General features: G+C 39.5%; 1 protein-coding gene across 1 annotated transcript in view; it reads right to left on the reverse strand.

The window, feature by feature from the left end:
* The window catches only part of TMC1 (transmembrane channel like 1), a 114,744-nt gene that overhangs the window by 4,300 nt on the left and 92,386 nt on the right, over window positions 1-18,058 (reverse strand). The window contains exons 12-17 of the mRNA XM_019518229.1: window positions 14,925-15,104; window positions 13,339-13,491; window positions 11,599-11,727; window positions 7,727-7,794; window positions 3,884-4,123; window positions 863-988 (exon numbers count right to left, since the gene is read on the reverse strand). Coding sequence (XP_019373774.1) covers window positions 863-988; window positions 3,884-4,123; window positions 7,727-7,794; window positions 11,599-11,727; window positions 13,339-13,491; window positions 14,925-15,104 — 896 coding nt within the window. The remainder of the gene's footprint in view (window positions 1-862; window positions 989-3,883; window positions 4,124-7,726; window positions 7,795-11,598; window positions 11,728-13,338; window positions 13,492-14,924; window positions 15,105-18,058) is intronic.

Genomic DNA, 18,058 nt, shown 5'->3' on the forward strand with positions numbered 1-18,058 from the left:
GATGATGTCAGTGATTTACTCTGTGCCATTGAAAAGTAAAAGCCTTCTCCATTTCCATTATTTATTAATTAGTGTAATTTGTAAAGTGTTCACTACAAAGTCCCCGGGCACTGTGCAAAGAATGAAAAAACAGCATCTCATTAAAGAGTAAGAGGCTTGCCTACAATAAAATGTATCCCTACATGCAGACACACATAGAAAAAAAAAGTTATCATTTTGTTACAGCCTTGCAAATTTAGGTGTTACCCTGCTCTGAGGCCCAAAGGAATCAGGCACTGGTGGGGGCAGTGAGGGGCACCAGCAGGGCTGGGGGTGGCATTGGGGAAAGTGAGAAGCACCATCAGGGCTGTGAGAAGCACTGGGGGGGTGTGAGGGGCACCAGCAGAGCTGGGGGGGGCACAGGGGGCTTTTAATTTTAATAATGGATTGGGGGGGGGTTAACAGAGAATTTTCCATTTTTGTCAGAGAATTTGTGATTTTTTTTATCAGAGAAAACCAGGATCCCTGGTTATAAGACTTCTCTTCAAAGATGCAAGTGTTTTGTGATATGCACTTCTACTAATAGGCAGGCGATCAAACTTACTGCATTTTAAACGCCTCATAGTTTTTTTTTTGCATCTTAATGATTCTTGGCACTATGGTAACAAAAAGGAAGAGAGCAGGAAGCCTGCCCTTTGTGCATATGCACGTTAATTATGATCAAACAGAAGGTTCATGAATTCTTCAAGTCCTTAACCACAGGGCAATCAGGATTGTGCTTGATTACTTTTCAAGTAGTCACATAGGACTGTGGAGGCTCAAAATAAAAGAAACTGAATAAAGAGTTGCATAGAAAAGCTTTGATTTAGGATACTGTACATACACCATGAGCAATATGAAGGGCAGAATCAATCCAGGGTTAGAGGCATAACCAAACACTTTTGCAAACCAGGAAGGGAAGTCATGCTCCAAGGTTTCTCCAATGACCTCGTACATTCTGGTTTTCCCACTATCAAAAGCAAAAGTTTACCACTGTTAAAAGCAAAAGCTAACCATGCCCCAGCAATTCCAATGTAGCAGTATTAACATATAGCTTTATCATAGTATATCTAAAGTCTTTATAGTTAAGACCTCAGTAAGTGTCCCATACCACATGTATCTAATACATGTTTTCTTCCTACCCCATTAAAGACAAGTTTGACTTGTAGCATTATGACAAATGTATCCTCCTCTTTTATTCTAATGTATTTTATTCTCTATTCTATACCTCTCTCATATGGTAGAGTTTTGGACTGTTTTCATGAGCAGGGCTTGTGACACGGTTCAATCATGCATATGCATGACTGCTAAATTCTAAAAAGATCGTAGGTTTGTTTTGATCAAAATAAATGTATTCAGATTCAACCATTTTTCCTACCATCCACATTTTTTAGATCTTGTCTCTAGTCTCTCTTGGCCCCTATAAAACATCAACCCAACCATCTCCTCATAATTCCATTAGCTTCAATACTTAGACTCTTTTTCATGTCTTTTTGTCTTATAAACGCTATTAGATTGTTGGCTGATTTTTCCACCCACCCCAAGGTTGAAAACAATTTCTAAATCCTAGAATCATAGAAAAGAAGGACCGGAAAAAACCTGTAAGATCATCAAGTCCAGTCCCCTGCCATGGGCAGGAGGTAATAGAGTCAAACAAGCTCAACGAGGTGCTTGTCCAGCTTCTTCTTGAACACCGCCAGGGATGGTGACTATACCGCCTCTGCTGGAAGTGTATTCCAGATTTTAGTTACCTATATGGAAAAGAAGTTTTTCCGTATGTCTAGCCTAAACTTTTCCTCAACTAGTTTGTGCCCATTGGTCCTCATCCTCCTATGGGGTGCTTTTCTGAAAAGTTGCTCTCCCAGATCCTAGTGTTCTTCCTTGACATATTTGTAGGCACTTAAGTCACCCTTCAGCCTTCTTTTACCGAGACTGAACAAACCCAGATCCCAAAGTCTCTCCTCATAGGGCCTATCCCCCAGGCCTTTGATCATGTGGGTGGCCCTTCTCTGCACCTTATCCCTTCTCCAAGGTCATGTAAGATCTGTTCTCTTTCAACTGTACTAATATCTTAAATCTATCACAAGGCTATAATGTTCAGATCTAGAAAGCACTGGTGAACTTGCATTAAATATTGCCTTTAAATATTACACACACGAGACAACGTTTTGGCATGGTGCACTCTGGTGACTACAGCAAAGCAGATTAGAGAAGCACATTTCCAGTTATGTAATGGGTGTCTGTTGGTTATATGAAAAAGGAGGTGGAACTTTCAGCGATAGGAAGGTATGACACAGGAAACAATGAAAAAACAATAAATTCCAGGCTTTTAAAGGATTAAATATCTAGGTCAAGAACACATAGCAGATAAGCTAAAGCAGTAACTTTTGTTCTCTCAGCTTTTTGAAGGAAAAAAAAAACTTGCTGCAGCTCTTCTAGTATCTCCAATCTTATATCTGCACAATGTCTGAAACTGCAATTTTGCAAACTGGTCTCCAGATGTCGCCCTTTATGTTTCCTATAATATGACTTCATTAATGAAAATCATTAGTCAGCATCACCAGCTTTGTTGTCATCAGTTCCTTGAAATCTTGCTTCAGCATATTTTCTGGTGTGTCATGAATTTCCCCCACTTTGTGACTGTGTTCTCTGCTACAGAACACCTCCTAAACATTTTGCCTGTAACCAGAGCAACTTTTTAGAGCTATGATTTTAAGACTTCTGTGCGTTTACAAAAAGGCACTGGAGATTATGCAGAGATCACTTTACTTGTGACATTAATGTATTATTCAAGCTCTTCAGTGGAAACAGGATGTCTTTTTTACTGCTGTCCTCTTTTAACGTTACTAACACATTTTTCAAGCAGATATCAAAGACGTAAACATTTTAAAAGCTGTATTTCATGTGTCTAATTACTGCTTACTAATTAGACTCATTTGTCTAATATGTCACACTTAAAGCCAAACAGAAATGCTGACATTCTCTTCACAGATATTGCAAATATGTACAGTGTGGATCAGCAATACAGTATTAGCTCCTGGATAAACATAGCTATTCTATCCTATATACTTCTTCAAAAAAAGTGAGTGTGGCTTCTCCACATTTTGGGTGCCAGTTTGAGATACTTGAAAGGGTCCATATTTTCAAAGTGGTCAGCACTTTCTGAAAATCCCCTATAAGGTACTCAAACTGGGCACTCAAAAATGTGATACACCCACAAGTCACTTTAGAAAATGTAGACCATTTTGACTATGATTCTATTTATTCTTATCTCAGTATGCTTGGATTTACCCACACCATTCCCATCCACACCTAAAATAATTTCTTTCCCTTGTTCTCAACAATTAGACTCACAGCACCAGAAACAAATTCAGTGCCACACTGTTAATATTACAGTTTCCAAAAGTGCTGAACCACTCTACAAAGAATGCCTGATCGTACCTATGGAAAAGCCCTATTAAGATCATCTAATTCAGCGCACAACACCTCCTTGCAGTGTGTTTCTAGAATTTGCTGAAATCCACCTGATCTCAAACAAGTAAAGCATGTATCTATAATGGATCAGTCCCCTACTCTTTACATATAAATTCAGATTTGATTGCAAAAATAATAAGATTTTCATTCAGAAAAGCATTTCTATCCTACCAGCCATGGACTCCTTTGAAAATAACTAATAATTTCTCTAAGTCTTCATTAATCCTTAAAAAGCATAGCTCTATGCACAAATAAAACCACAATCATTATTTATAAAATGGCAACACCTAGTCAGAAACCTAATTTTAGCTGTCATGTCATTCATTGTAAACATTTATATGCTGAGATAACGTATCAGTTAATAAAATGATGCCTGTAAAATGCAAAACACCTGAATGGGCCACAGTCAAAAGATGGTGGGATAGAAACAACAGTGTACACAACAGGCAGTGTGGAGAGGAAGAGAATAAACAGCAGCATGGCCATGTAGAAGTTATTGGATCTGGAGGCTTTGAAGACCCTCTCCTGCGGAACATTACAGCACATCACAGCCCAGCACTGAAGGTACATGGAGGTGTGGAGACGAAATATGTTGATAGCTGGAAGGCACGGAGCATAAAAAGAACCCATCCTAGGAACACACAATAAAACATTCTGTTGTAAAATGTTAATAGCTCAACATATACCACAGCCTTTCAGCCCCATTGTGCTTTCATCTCTCATTGTTTTACATCCACACACAGTACACAACAAACTCTAGCTCATAAAACATTGTTTAAACCCCTTTTATTGGCCTTGACTTGTTGTTCTTCTCATCAGAACAAACTTATGACACATGGACAAAACAGTCTTGTAAAATGTTCCTTTCCATGCCTTAAGGCACCCCTTTTCCTGCAAATGAATTTTAACCAATTACTTAGTGAAATGTAAGTAACTTTCCTTTTCTTTCTCCCCTTTAAATGATTGTTTCATTCTCAAAGTAGCTCAGGTAGACTGTTATTTTTTGTAGGAAACAGGAAATGCCAATTTTTTTAAGCATCTATGAGCACCCTGTTTGAATGACCATCATCCAGCTTATTCTTAATTATTCTATTATTGTTGGGTCTTATCAATGATTTTTTTAACTATCTTCTGTCCTGATGCATATTTCACTTATCCTATACCACAGTTATTCAATACCTGATTCTAATGAAAAACCTGAAGTTTCTGATAAAGGTTGTTTTTACATACTGCCACATGATTATGACTTTAAAATGCTATGGACTTATTTAATTGCATCTGAACTTAGGCCCTCAGAGCAGCAGAAGGAATAATTCTTTTCATTAGTATGGTTAAATCAAAGAGTACAGGTTGAGACTCAGGAAACCTGAGTTCTACTTCTGTGTCACTGGGCCATTAGATGATTTATGCAAGTCACTTCTCCTTTGCATGCCTCAGTTTCCCTATCTTTATAATGGAAGTAAGTACCCTTATCTCGATAGGAAGCATTTTGAGCTCTATGTAAGAGCAAGGTATGATGCTTTTACCTTGTATGATGATATTATGCCTCCTCCCCACCCCCACCCCCTTTTAATCTATACTTACTGGAGGAAAACCCTTATGCACCTATGCTCACTACAATCAATTGCCAAAACTTTCACTGACTCTAGTAAGTTGAGGCTTAAACTAATTTGTGCCCATTAACATAATTTTTAGGCATGATATTTATAGCAATGCAAAGGAAGCCATGCAGATGGTTTATTAATATGGAAATTCACATGAGGAGGCTTGCAGCCCACGCACTTTGCAGAACAAAAACCTTTAAAGAAAAAGAGGAAGAGGAATCTCCCTATGTGCCATGCACATGTATATTTACAAATGTGCCCACATTCAGGTGTCTAAATCCTCTGCAGACATAGGACAGACCCAACCCATGAGATGCATCAAAAGCTCTTAGCACTATATTTCTATAGTAGGTATGTTCTTGAGTCCCTGCAGTATGTAGTGGTCAGGTAGATGGCTGTGTCAATATGGAACCTCCACTTTATAGGATTAGTGCCTATGCTAGCAAGTGTATATTGTTACCATACAGCATAGAAGTTTGTCATGTCTGTAGACATAATTAGGTATTAAAAATGATGCAGTACATTACATTTGTGAGAGCATTGTTAGAGAATAATCAAGAATCAACCCCATCTCATCCCTGATTTTCAACCACCTCCCAAGTGTTAATTAGTGTGACAGAATTTATGACTACTATCAATGGTGCATAAACTTGTGAACACGTTATGCTGCACCTGTGTCTTTCTGATGAACAATGGAGTGAACGTGACAAAAATGTTACATGTTTATTGATTACGAATGTCGGAATTTATATAAGAAACAACATACCATACTGGGCATATCTACACAACATACTACGTCAAGACGCTTATTGCTACAATGACGTAGTGTTGCTGGGCATGAACCATGATGCCAATGCTACCACACAGTAGCAGCTAAAAATAACCATACCGTGTAGTAGTGCCAGTTATATGCTTAAACAAATACTAAATGACTTGCTCTAAGTCACTGAGATCCAAGCCAATAACATAACATGTTATGTCAATTCAGATCTCTGGCCCTTTGGATTTTTAATTCATGGACAAATTAACTGATGGGCAGAAGAGGTTCAGATCTCTGTGACTCCATGATGTATCATATGATATTATCCTAATGCCATGAAATGCAGTATGAAATAGGTTGTATCATAAGAACCACATTCAATATACAAATGTCCTGCTTATCCCAGATTTGTCAGCTGTGAATGCTAGGAGATAAAGGGCTGTTCTAGGTGTTTGGGTGTCTAGAAAAGCAGATATAATTGGGTCACCATAATGCAATAAAGCAGTGGTGCTCAGCCTCCAACCCACAAACCAGATCCAGCCCACAAAGCCATGTCATCTGGCCCTCAGAACTGCCCATGGAAGTTTGGTGGTAGGGCAGCAGTAGCAACTTTAATTGCTGCTCCACTTCTACCAAATTTCCAGATCTGTGGGAAGCCCTAAAGACTGGATAACATAGCCCTGAATGCAACATTACTGGTCCACAATGGAGCTGGCACAAGGGGTTGCTCCATGAATGTATGTGAACAGATCAGGCCAGTGTGCAGAACTGAACCCATGTGCTGGCTCCACACCACTCAGCTAGCCGGTGGACTAGCCCTGAGCTGGCAGAAACTGAAGTTAACCAAGTTACATCAGAGTAACACCAATGCAGGTACAGACATAATCAGGCTTTGTTTTTACAACTGAGGGCTGAGAAAGATACACAACAGGGCTTATCAGTTCTGTCTCATTAATGAGAAGAGAGATTGTTCCTGAGTAAAGCACACCACCCTGAGACTCCGCACCCTGTTTTCCCAGCAGTTCCAACACTTACTAACTCAGTTAATGAAGATCTCTCCTACTTTTTGCTATGTTAATTGTATTTATGTAACCTGCTTATTTTTACTACATAGAAATATTCGATTATGTAACAAGTGGTTGAGTCACAATGCACACAGGCGAAGGAGAGACAGAGAGAACACCATTTGGTTATGGTGTCTGATACTTACATCTTATTTTGTATCCTGCATAACCAGCAGATGGTAAAAGTACAGCTAATTAGGTCTCACATACATAACAAAGATGAACACTACCACTAGGTCATCTCATAGTTTCCCGTGGCAGTTTTGTTTTTTATATTTATTTATTTGGGGATTTTTTGCATAGAGTTCAGGGGCCAAGAGAAAGGGTTCTGATGGAGAAACTCCCTGTTTTATGCCATGCTAATACAAGTTTCATATACGGCTATAGATCAGAGTCAACAATATGCTCCAGCTGGTTTGCGTTCCTCCAAAAAAACACAGCAGTCATAAACCTGGCTTTATAGCTACTCTGTTACCACAGGAAAACAAAACAGAGTACAGTGGTGAATCTGGCACTATAAGCTTAGCCTGGGGCTGATTCATCACTGTTACTCTAATTTTATGCTGCTTAAACTTCATTGATTGCAGTTTCCCCAGATTTGATATCTGTTGAGTTGCACATGCCAAAAGCTGGAGCAATGCAGAAGTGAAGCAAGTTCAGTGTTTCAGATAAGCAATAGAGACATCATTTCAAAGGCAATGTTGATTTTATCACATTGCCTTTGAAATGATATGGCCCAGGTGACCAAGATGGCCTGCAGTACATCTTAAAAGATCTGTTAAAAACACGTCATCTGCTACGCCTACCAGATCATGCCTTGGTTGAAGATCAGTCCCAGCACATTTCCACTTATATCAAACTCTGAATAAGAAGGCTGAGGGGGAAAAAGACACAAATGCTTTAATTAGGCTTTTCAGAAAGGTCTTTAACTGACTTGGGAATAGACTGAAACTGGCATCTACAATACAGCATATTGGCAATGTCTTGTCAAGGCTCTTGTTGCACATTAACAATGGTACATGAAACAAATGAATATGATTGAAGATCATTGTTCAGCTTTAAATAAAACCTGCAATTATAAATCTTATTGAATCTGTGAAAGGGAAGGCACTGATAGAAAATATAAAAGGCATGAATACTTAGTTTGCCCTGATGACTGAAGAAGAGTGTAGAGCGAGACAGACTATGGGTGACACGCTCCAGCAGGGCATCCAGCAGCCCATAGAGGAAAATAGGGTCATAAGGCACCCAACCTATAATTCCTCAAAGGCATCACAACAGTATTCCTGAACATATTTTTAACAAGGGACTCAAATTTAAGTTCAAATTAGTGGTTTGAATTCTAAAGTTTGGATTGTTGCAAGTAGAATGTTCTTTTAAACTATTTTTGTATAAAAAGTACATACACAATACTGTTATACATACTCCTCCCTATCTCTCTATGTATGTATGTACATATGTATGTATGTATGTCTTTCTTCTGATGCAAAAGAATAATATCTGACCATTCAATTTCTCACTACTTCATGAGTAGGATTCTACAGAATTAGAACATTACTTTATATTATTTCTTGATATGATACATAAGGATTTCCATAAATCATGGAGGAAGTTCCCCCGCAGTTGCTCCTTTTTTTCCCATTTCGCTGCTTGCACCCATGCCCTTGATTGGCAGAGGGGCCCCGCTGGCTGGGCCATTTGCCGCTGATCACCGGGGAAGCAAAAACCTTGGTTTTAAGTATTCCATGGTTTTTGCCTCCCTACTAGCCAGTGGCAAATGGCAGGACCACCAGGGCCTCTCTGCCAATCAGCAGGGGGGAGGCAAAAACTGCAGCATATGTAAAACTAAGGTTTTCACTTTCCCAGTGATCAGTGGCAAATAAACCAGCCAACAGGGCCCCACCACCAATCAGGGGTGGGGGGAGCAAGCAGCATAATGAAAAAGATTAAAGGAGTCACTGTGGGGGGGAGGTTACTTCCTCCCTGATTTACAGAGATTCCCTAATTATACACTATCAAAGAGATTTTCCATTAAGTTTCGCTTTCTGATTCATTATGACTGATGATGAATCAAAAGGCAGAAAGAGCACAGCTTGATTTTCAATTTAAAGATTGTCAATAGGTCTGGCAGCATGAAAAATAACCAGGAGAAACCATCTGCTTGCATTTCCTAACTGTGTAAAGAATATGGAAGCTTAGGTTATCTTGGCTTTATAAGAGAAGGTTTGGACTGAGCAGCACCAAACATCTAGATTGCACTGCTGAATCTGGCTCTTTAACTGTGAACTTGCAAACAGAATGATTCTTTTGAAATAGGACCTTTTGTGTGATAATTATCCACTGATCATTAATTTGGCATCATCAGCCAAAAACAGATTTATGATGTTAAATAAATAATAATTAATAATGGAAAAAAGGGAATCTACTCACTTTTATGTAAACATTCCACAATTTTGATATTTCGCCATTGATAACACATTTCTAAGGGAAGCCTATCAAGTGTCTATTTCTAAATCCTTTTCAAAAGTGTAACTCTGGGCATGCCTAGCCTTCTTAAATGAGGGAAAAAAGTTTTACCACATAGTGGTTGGGTCTACATGTGCAATTAATGTGAAGCAATAAACTCCAGAGCAGTTTGAGTGAGAGTAAACTACTCTTGTGCACAGCATCTATATTTGCACCTGGGACAGCAGCAATTTGAGCTGGGATGGAGCAGGCCCAGGCTAGCAAGGGACACAGGAGAGCAGGCCCAGACTCTGGGTGGCAGCATCTGGCAGTGGAGGGGCTGGCTGGGGCACAAGGATGCTTAAAGTGCAGAGCTGTATGGCTAGAAAGCAGGCATGAGTCTGGCCCCAGTCTAGCTGGGCTGACCAGGCACAATGTGTCCACACTCCATGTCTACACATGCATTTAACTGTAGTAAATTACTCCGGCATAAGATAGCACTGTGCCTGACAGTACTATTTTATGTTGGCCTAAATTAATTTACTGTGGCCTAATACTGTCATGCATGTAGATGGTGACACTTCACTTCACAGGTAATTAGTCTACTCAGCAGTAAAGCTCATATACAGATGTGGCCAATGTAGCCCTTTTTGGTCAACATGCCCCAGCCAGCCCCAGTCACCATCTGCACCTTCATTGCAGTGGAGGAAATAACTCTGCCATAGAATAGTACTAGTGTTGGTCAGTACTATCCTATGGCAGAGTTAATTAGTTTACTCCGGCATAATAGCATTGTTCAGGTAGACAGTGGCACTTTACTGTTGAGTTAATTAGGCAACTCCACAGTAAGTGGCTTGTGTAGATGCACCTCTTATGTCTCTTTCTCACTCTCTACCTCCCATACTTACGCACAGAACAAACAAGGGTTTGGCCCTAAACCTTCATAATTCCCTGACCATTTATTCTGGATAAGTATCCTAGTCATATCATCCAGAAATCTGGAATGGTATTATATTTTTTGGTAATGATGATGACCTCCTTATTGATATTAATCTTTGTGCTTGTTGTCTTTGGCTGGCTACAGAAACTGTCAGGAAATAAATGGGCATTGTTTAAATCTGTTTTCCCCCTAAATTCCACAATGTCATTTGCATTTCCTGCAGAGATTGATAAAGGGAGTTTTGACACTCTGCTTCTCATCAAAGCAGTAACATGTACAGTATATCAACTTCCATGATGTCTGCTGCCGGCATATGTAGATGAGATCCAACTTGCATCTTCTTCATATCAAAAACAAACACTATTGGCAACCATCTATCCCAAGCCCTGTGAAAAATAAGCAACCTTCATGAGGAACAGTGGCTGAAATGAAAACTTGGCAAGACAGACATTTATATAGAAAAGCAAATAGATCAAGACTACAGCATTACCAGTGGAAGAGGTCTGCCAACCAGTCATCAGACTGCACATAATCTTGGAGTCATACTGAATTCTCTCTGATGCTCTGGATCCCACTGCTCAGATAAGCCTTTTATTAACATTAGTAGCTAAAGAGATTGCATCTTAGTTATCTAAGTTTATCTAGTTACAGTTCTCTTGTAACTGCCTCCTTTGGCATGGATACTGGTGTCGACTATGGCAAAGCTGAATTGTTGCAGTAGAAGATAAGGCCTTTTCAACAGATAGTCAATAGACACAGAATTCTTCACCAGGAAACTAGAATAGCAATACATCTTTCCTACTCTGAAACTTTTTCTGACTGATAAATCCAAACAAGGGCTTAGCTGAAAAGAGACCTCCTTCATTCACACTTTCCTGTCTCAAATTTGAGGAAAACAGGGAGAGTGTAGCTTTACAAACTTGCTGTTTACATTAAGCAGCTGTATGGGAGCACTCACCACTCTGGTCTACTGTGTTGACGCATCCAGAGATGCATATTATGGGAATGTGATTAGCTCACAAGACAAACTAAGGAACAGCTGCTACTGCAGTGAACAGAGGTTTATTTTCCAGTGAGGCTGAAATACAGGGAGCAAAGGAGCAAGATAAATAGTGTAAACAGAGACAAAAAGAAATCTGAGTAAAGATAATGTTTAAAGCTGTTGAGGGATTCTGAAGCTGTCAAATATTATCTTCTGTGAATTTGAGCGGCTTGAGAAGGAAATAAAAAATACATAAACATGTCAAGTAATAATCTGACAATAACTTCTTGAAAAGCAAATGAAGTACTTACAAATCCATATTCTAAGTCCCAGCACCAGCAGTAATTGAAGAACCTGACAAAGACAGCTCTCAGGAAATCGCCAATTAAAATCGTGATGTATGTTGTCACCGTGTCAGAGACTGTCAGTCGCACAAATTCCTGTTGACACAACTTTCTCTGAATAAGATGTTTAGGCTAATAACAGTAACAAACACTGGGCTAGATTCCCTGATGAGCTCAGCACATGATAGCAAGGAGAAGAGCTTTCTGCCTCCTTTCAACTCCTAACTGACCCTGGGGATTGCAAGAGCCCAAATTTGCCAGTGGTATGTTAAAGCAGTCCTCAGACTAATTCTGCTGATGATAACAGTCCCCTAAGTGACCATGTTACCAGCCAGGATTGCCAGGCTGTAATCCCATATCCACTCTGGGATGCCAACTATGCTGAGATGGAGGGGTCTTGCAACAAAGCAATTATCTGCTGGTTCTTTATGGCTCCTTTCATCTGGACATTATAACATTTCAAAAGTGTGTAGTTTTCACCATCACCGGCTTCCCTCCCCCTGTTATTATAGGAGCCACTGACAGATAGAAATTGGGGAAAGAGAACTTCTAACATGAATATGCCCCTCTGCAGAACCTTCTAAACACCCTGCCATGCACTGACCCACTATACCTTCAGTTTTGGTCATATTATTATGGTGATCAGAAAGTCTGTTATTCTATTCTTCTTGTATCAAGCTGAATTAAAATATTTGAGGAATACTTAATGGATTCTGGTGTTCATATCTTGTTAAGAAGCACCCATGGGTACAGCAGAGGGACTGCTGTGTGGTTTTTTTCCAATCTGCCTCCTGCTGGTTACCTCTTTAAAAGATTTTGGAAAAGGCTATCCAATCAAGATCCTGATAACCAGCATGGAAAAAATCACAGTGTAAATGGAGCATCAGAGCTGAAGAAGCCATAGACGATTTGGTCTTGGGAAGGAAAAAGGCTGGAAGTTCAGAAAGACAAGCAAACCTGGTATAAAGGAGGCAAAGGAACAGTTGCGGACATCAAAGAAAGCCCCATAGGACCAGGACCATTTAGATAAAAAAGAATGTTCAGCTGAATGAAGCAAAAATATGAAGTATTTTTATCACTAAAAGGCATTGCTTGAAACTTAACACCAGTAGGCCTTATAGTTGAAAATGCAATGGAAATAAGTACTCAAGTGCACAGCAATGGCCAGTAGGCCTTATAGTTGAAAATGCAATGGAAATGAGTACTCAAGTGCACAGCAATGGCTACTGATGATTTTGTGAGTCTTGCCTTGTTGAGCTACTTTTTTATTTTATTTACCTTTGTATGATCACTTTGCAGCCATAAATTAATCTTGGTTATCAAAACTCCATGCAAAATTACTTCACTCATCTATCACTCACTCAATCCACCACCATTCACAAATGTTAAATGTACAGGATAAAGGACATAGAAAGGAAATTATTCCAATCATGGTGGACTACAGGGCCAGAGATTTGAGGGCCTAGTGTAGGTCTTAGAGAAAAAGTAAGTATTTCTCTCTCCATTAGTTAAGTAGTGGCATAGCACCTATTCTCTCTATTCCTTCCCCACATCTTTTTCTACGTTAGGAAAATGTCAGGTGTCAGTAGAAGCAAAGTGATGATATAAACTCTTGTCAGTAGAAACAAAGAGATAATGATGTAAAGCCTTGTGAGTGATCCACTACAGTCATTTCCCCAAAGTTAGTCTAAATATGTATCTCCTTACCTGCCCTACCATTGTTTCCCAACAAGGTCCTCTAGGAACATCTGCAGGATCCACCTGTATCGGAGGAGCAGTGGCATTTTCTGGGACTGTACCATTGTAGAGGCTGGCTTCCCATATTGTCATATTATATCTCACTATTTTCTCTTCTTCCAGCTAGAAGTGTATTTTTAATAAACAACAGATACAATTGATATGGGGTTATTTTTGTATGGGAACAGCTGAGAACCACTAACACCTTCTTGACCCTAAAGAACCTCCCTCCCTAGCCAGAGCCCCATCCTGTTTAGCAATATGGGAAAAACAGGGACTTGTTACACGTTGTACTTTGAGCTGCTCAGATGTTGATTGGTGTTAGGGCTAGCTCAAGCTTGAAGCAGTCACAACTTAAGGCTAAGAGCTTTCTTAACTGCCTCCCAACTGCACAGCTGTGACTTTCTACTACAGCCCTGCCAAGCAGGATCTGACGAAAAGCTGCAGATCTGAGTTGCCACTACAGGGCTGCTGATCCAGGACAGGCTTCTTTCTCTGCTCCAGGTGGGGGTGTGAGAGATGGGTTGGGGGGCAGGAACCTGAAGCTGGGAGACAGAGAGTTACTGGGATGGGGGTGGGTAATAAAATGGGAAGTGGAGTAAGGGTGGAGGTGAAATGAAGGAAGGGTGGTGAAATGAAGGAAGACAGCTGCTGAAAGATAAAACAAAAAGAAGTTTTAAAAAGTATGTAAAAAGAAATAAGGAGGGAGTCAATTAAAGAAGGTCTCATGTTTTAATAAATTTGGATTTGGGATTGGGCTGTGCGGAGTGCTGGTCATGCTTCCCAGGGTGGCTGAGATATGGAAGCTGTGAGGGAATGTGCTTTTAGAGGAACTATGGCCCCTTCCCTGGGAAAAAAACCCCAGCTCATGGGGACCCGATGCAGCCTCCTGCCTTTTTTCCCCCCTCTCACCACTCTCACTCCCTAAACCCCATTCCTAGACCCATCTGTGCCCTGCAACCTGGCTAGCTGACGTGCTCTGCAGACTGTTTGTATGGGGTTGCACCCCTGGGGGTAGGAAGGTCACACTCTGGGGTGGGGGGGTGAAGGGGAGTTGGCTTGGTGCCAGAACCACCCTCTGGGCTGTAGAGTTCAGGGGATGAACAATTTGTCCACAAAGAACAGGAGGGTGAGGAGAGGGAACACTGCATTCTAGGATACTAGAGGACTGCAGCTTGCACTGTTCATCCGTGGGGAGTGGCCACACATTAATGGAACACAAGCTGAGTAACACCGATTAAAAATAATTTTTTCCTGCAGTGCTGTAACTTTAAGCTGCCTAAAGCATGCTTAAAACTTGCTTCAGGTGTTAATGTGTGGACAATCCAGGAGTTAAGAGCTCCAGGAGCCGCCTAAAATCAACATGTAACAAGGCCCACAGAGCAACCCCTGCTCCCTGCTTCCACCCCAGTCCCCTGTTCCTATCCCTGTCCTCCACTCCAATTCAGGACCTCACTGGAGAGCACAAACCAAGTTTGGCAACCCTTGTCTTAAGTCATTAACAATTTTAAAATAGATATTCAATACTGATGAGCGATTCCCACTAAGTAGCTTGCCTTGAGGTTAATATCATCCATGAGGGCAATAATGAATGTATACAGATTGCCTAAAAAGAGAGCGAAGATGCGTCCCAGCTGCCATCTGAGAGCTATTCGTGGGTGGTAGTTTTCCAGAGAACTGATGACATCAAATAAAGTTGGACAGAACATGCCCAAGAGGGACATGACCATGTTTACCTGTAAAGAATCACACACAAGAACATCAGACACTTGGCTTTCCCCTGACATTTTAGCTAGAATTTCACATAGTACACTAAAAAACCATGAAGGTGAAAAATAAGTGGTGATCTACGGTGAAAAATAAGGGATCCTTTTTTCTTAATTGTTAGCACTGGAAGGAATAATCAAACATTGGTATCTTTGTTCCAGTTATAAAATCTACTACCAACTCAGAGGGATTTTCATGTATTTCAGATATTATTTCACATCTCAACTGTGATGTCTTTTGCATGTTTTTGATAATCAGTTCCCAAAGAGCCCTGGATGAAACAAAAAGAGGTATTGTTAGAACAGTGCACCACTAAATAAAATGTAGTTGAGGATCTGGGGCCTTACCTGAATCCTGGAATATCTTTAAATGATTGTCAACACTGCATGTGCAAGCAAATCTGATATTTCTTTAATATCTCTTGTTATTGGATCCTGTGTTTGTATTAATTCATTTTTTCCAAGAATAGAAAGATGCCCAGCTCTATTAACTATCTTGAACTTCAATAAGGATTATGTATTCCACAGAATGAATGGAACCACTCATAATTTGTTGCTGAAGTATAGGCAAAACCAGTTTTGTTTTGTTATGTGTGCTTCATTTCTTTCATATATATATATATCTTGCAGGGAACTCAGAAATTTGGAATGATAATTTTATGCATTGAAAGACACAGCTTTGGGTCAACTGAGACTAGTAGTGATTTTGTGCCAAATTCAGTGACTCATTTTGGCCAAACTTTGAAAATTCTAATTTTTTTTTTCATTTTAAAACAAACTTTCAGTTTTAAAATTACCTAAATACTTTTTAAAGACAGAAATAACTTTGAAAGTACAATTAAATGCTTGGTATTGGGGTGAATTGAACATTTTAATTGAAAACCAAACAAAATTAATTTTAGGATGCCACAAAGACAATACTGGTGGATTGTTTTTCTTTTTTTGTTGTTGTTGGTAACAAATAAATAAATTGAAAAAAAGAGAAGTGAAAATCAGTTATCTGTGCAGGTCTCATCTGAGATTTCTCTGAGATTAATGCAACAAGCCCAATCTTGCTAAAATTTACATATATTTTTGTGTGGTTATCATATCCTTCTATCAAAAGGCCTCTGATAGAAGGGTATGATAAACGCACAAAAACCTGTGTAAGTTTTAGCAAGCTGATTTTAGATATCTGTACCTGTATCATTACACCAAAAAGGGACTATGCAGGTAAATAAAGTTGCCTACTTGTGAGTCTGAAAAATCTGATCTTTAGTCTGTCATAGAACTTAAATCAGCAGGATCGGTGTTCAGACTGTAAGAAATACATGGCTTTCCTATTTGCTGCTATCCTATTTTTAGATTTTAATGAGTTCTGGTGCTAATTACTGGGTTTTTATATTTATAGACAACCAGTAGCACATTTTGTACATGGGTAGTAGCACTGTGTAAGCTCTAAGAATAGCTGGATATTTTATCATTACAGAAATTCAATATTGTTTCCTACAAGTATAGAGAGGTGTTAATTATTGCTAGAATTAGTTGTTAGAAAAACAATAATAAATTACATGTGTTTGTTAAAATTCAAGGAATAAAACAACATGTAGCTACCATCCCTTGCAGCATCTGGCTTTAATAACTGAAGGAGGCAGTATCTATTTATGTCTCCCTATGCCCTTGACCTTATTATTTTAACAGCTGATGGTTTTCATACAGACATCTGCTGGCAATGCCTAATTTTTAAGGACATCCTGAATATTTGTTCCTTTTTTTTTTTTTTTTTACTTACTATAAGATAGCCCTCCATTTTATTGGTAAAATATTGCTGTTTAATATGCTTGTTATTTTGCATCACAATACATTATCTTTAATGTGTCTTTCATCCAAGATTCTTCTAAATGCTTAACAACTAAGAGTCAGAATTGAACTGAGCAGTATTTCTGGGTGGGTGCATGTGAGCATGTACGTGTGTGCACACATAACATATGTAATATATAAGGCATAAAAATGTTTGCATAGACTTTGACCTATTGAAAGATGCAAGAATCACCACCCTAGTCCCAGTGGAGAAGTACAGAATAGTTCAGGATCCCCATGGCAAAAGAGTTCTAACAGGGTTGAGTTACACATTACACTTAGACCTTACTAAGGGCACTTAAAACGTGAGCATCTGCCAGTTAAAGCTCATTAGCTTGTATTCAGTGTGCTTTGAGCAGTTTCTCAGGAGAATCAAACCTGGGATCATCTCCTAGGTCTGGGATAAAAGTTGTATAAACCAGTTTGACACAAATCAGTTAAGTCTGATATCACTCACCAGTGACAAACAGCCAGCAATGCAATTTCATCCTAAAGCAAATACATTGCTTTAGAATGGAAAGATGCATACTAAAGCAGCAGGGAACAAACATTATGACTTTTCAAGAAAGAAAGTGAAGAATATGATGAACAAGTGAATATGCAAGGAGATTTATAGGTAGAGAGAAGGTCAACATTACAAGATTCAAAAAAGTTTGAAGAGGTTAACTATTTGAGATATTCAAAAAATGAATTACAATGTGTTCATTGAAATGAATAATTTCATCAAAATATTTCCTTCAGAAACCTAAATTTGGGAAGTTTTCAGAGATCTATTCTATGCATAGGGAGGGAACCAAGTTCCAGAACATTTACTGTGCTTCACAGTCAGATTTGGATTGGATTCTTTCCTGCTCTTTACAACAGGAGTTGCTCCAGTGATTTAAGTAGCATTTCCATGACCTAAAAATGGGGTAACAGGGCACATCTACACATGCAATTAGTATTCCTGAATAAACTCCAAAGTTGCACCAGAGTTTACTGTTCCCAGGCACACCTGGGACGACAGCATGTTGAGCCAGGGTGGCACAGCCCTAGCCTGCAGGGAGTCTTAGGAGTCAGCCTCCCAGCTCGGAGCTGCTCTGACC

The sequence above is a fragment of the Gavialis gangeticus genome, unplaced genomic scaffold (genome assembly GCF_001723915.1).
Source record: "Gavialis gangeticus isolate Ggan-Ray unplaced genomic scaffold, GavGan_comp1, whole genome shotgun sequence".
NCBI lineage: Eukaryota > Metazoa > Chordata > Crocodylia > Gavialidae > Gavialis > Gavialis gangeticus.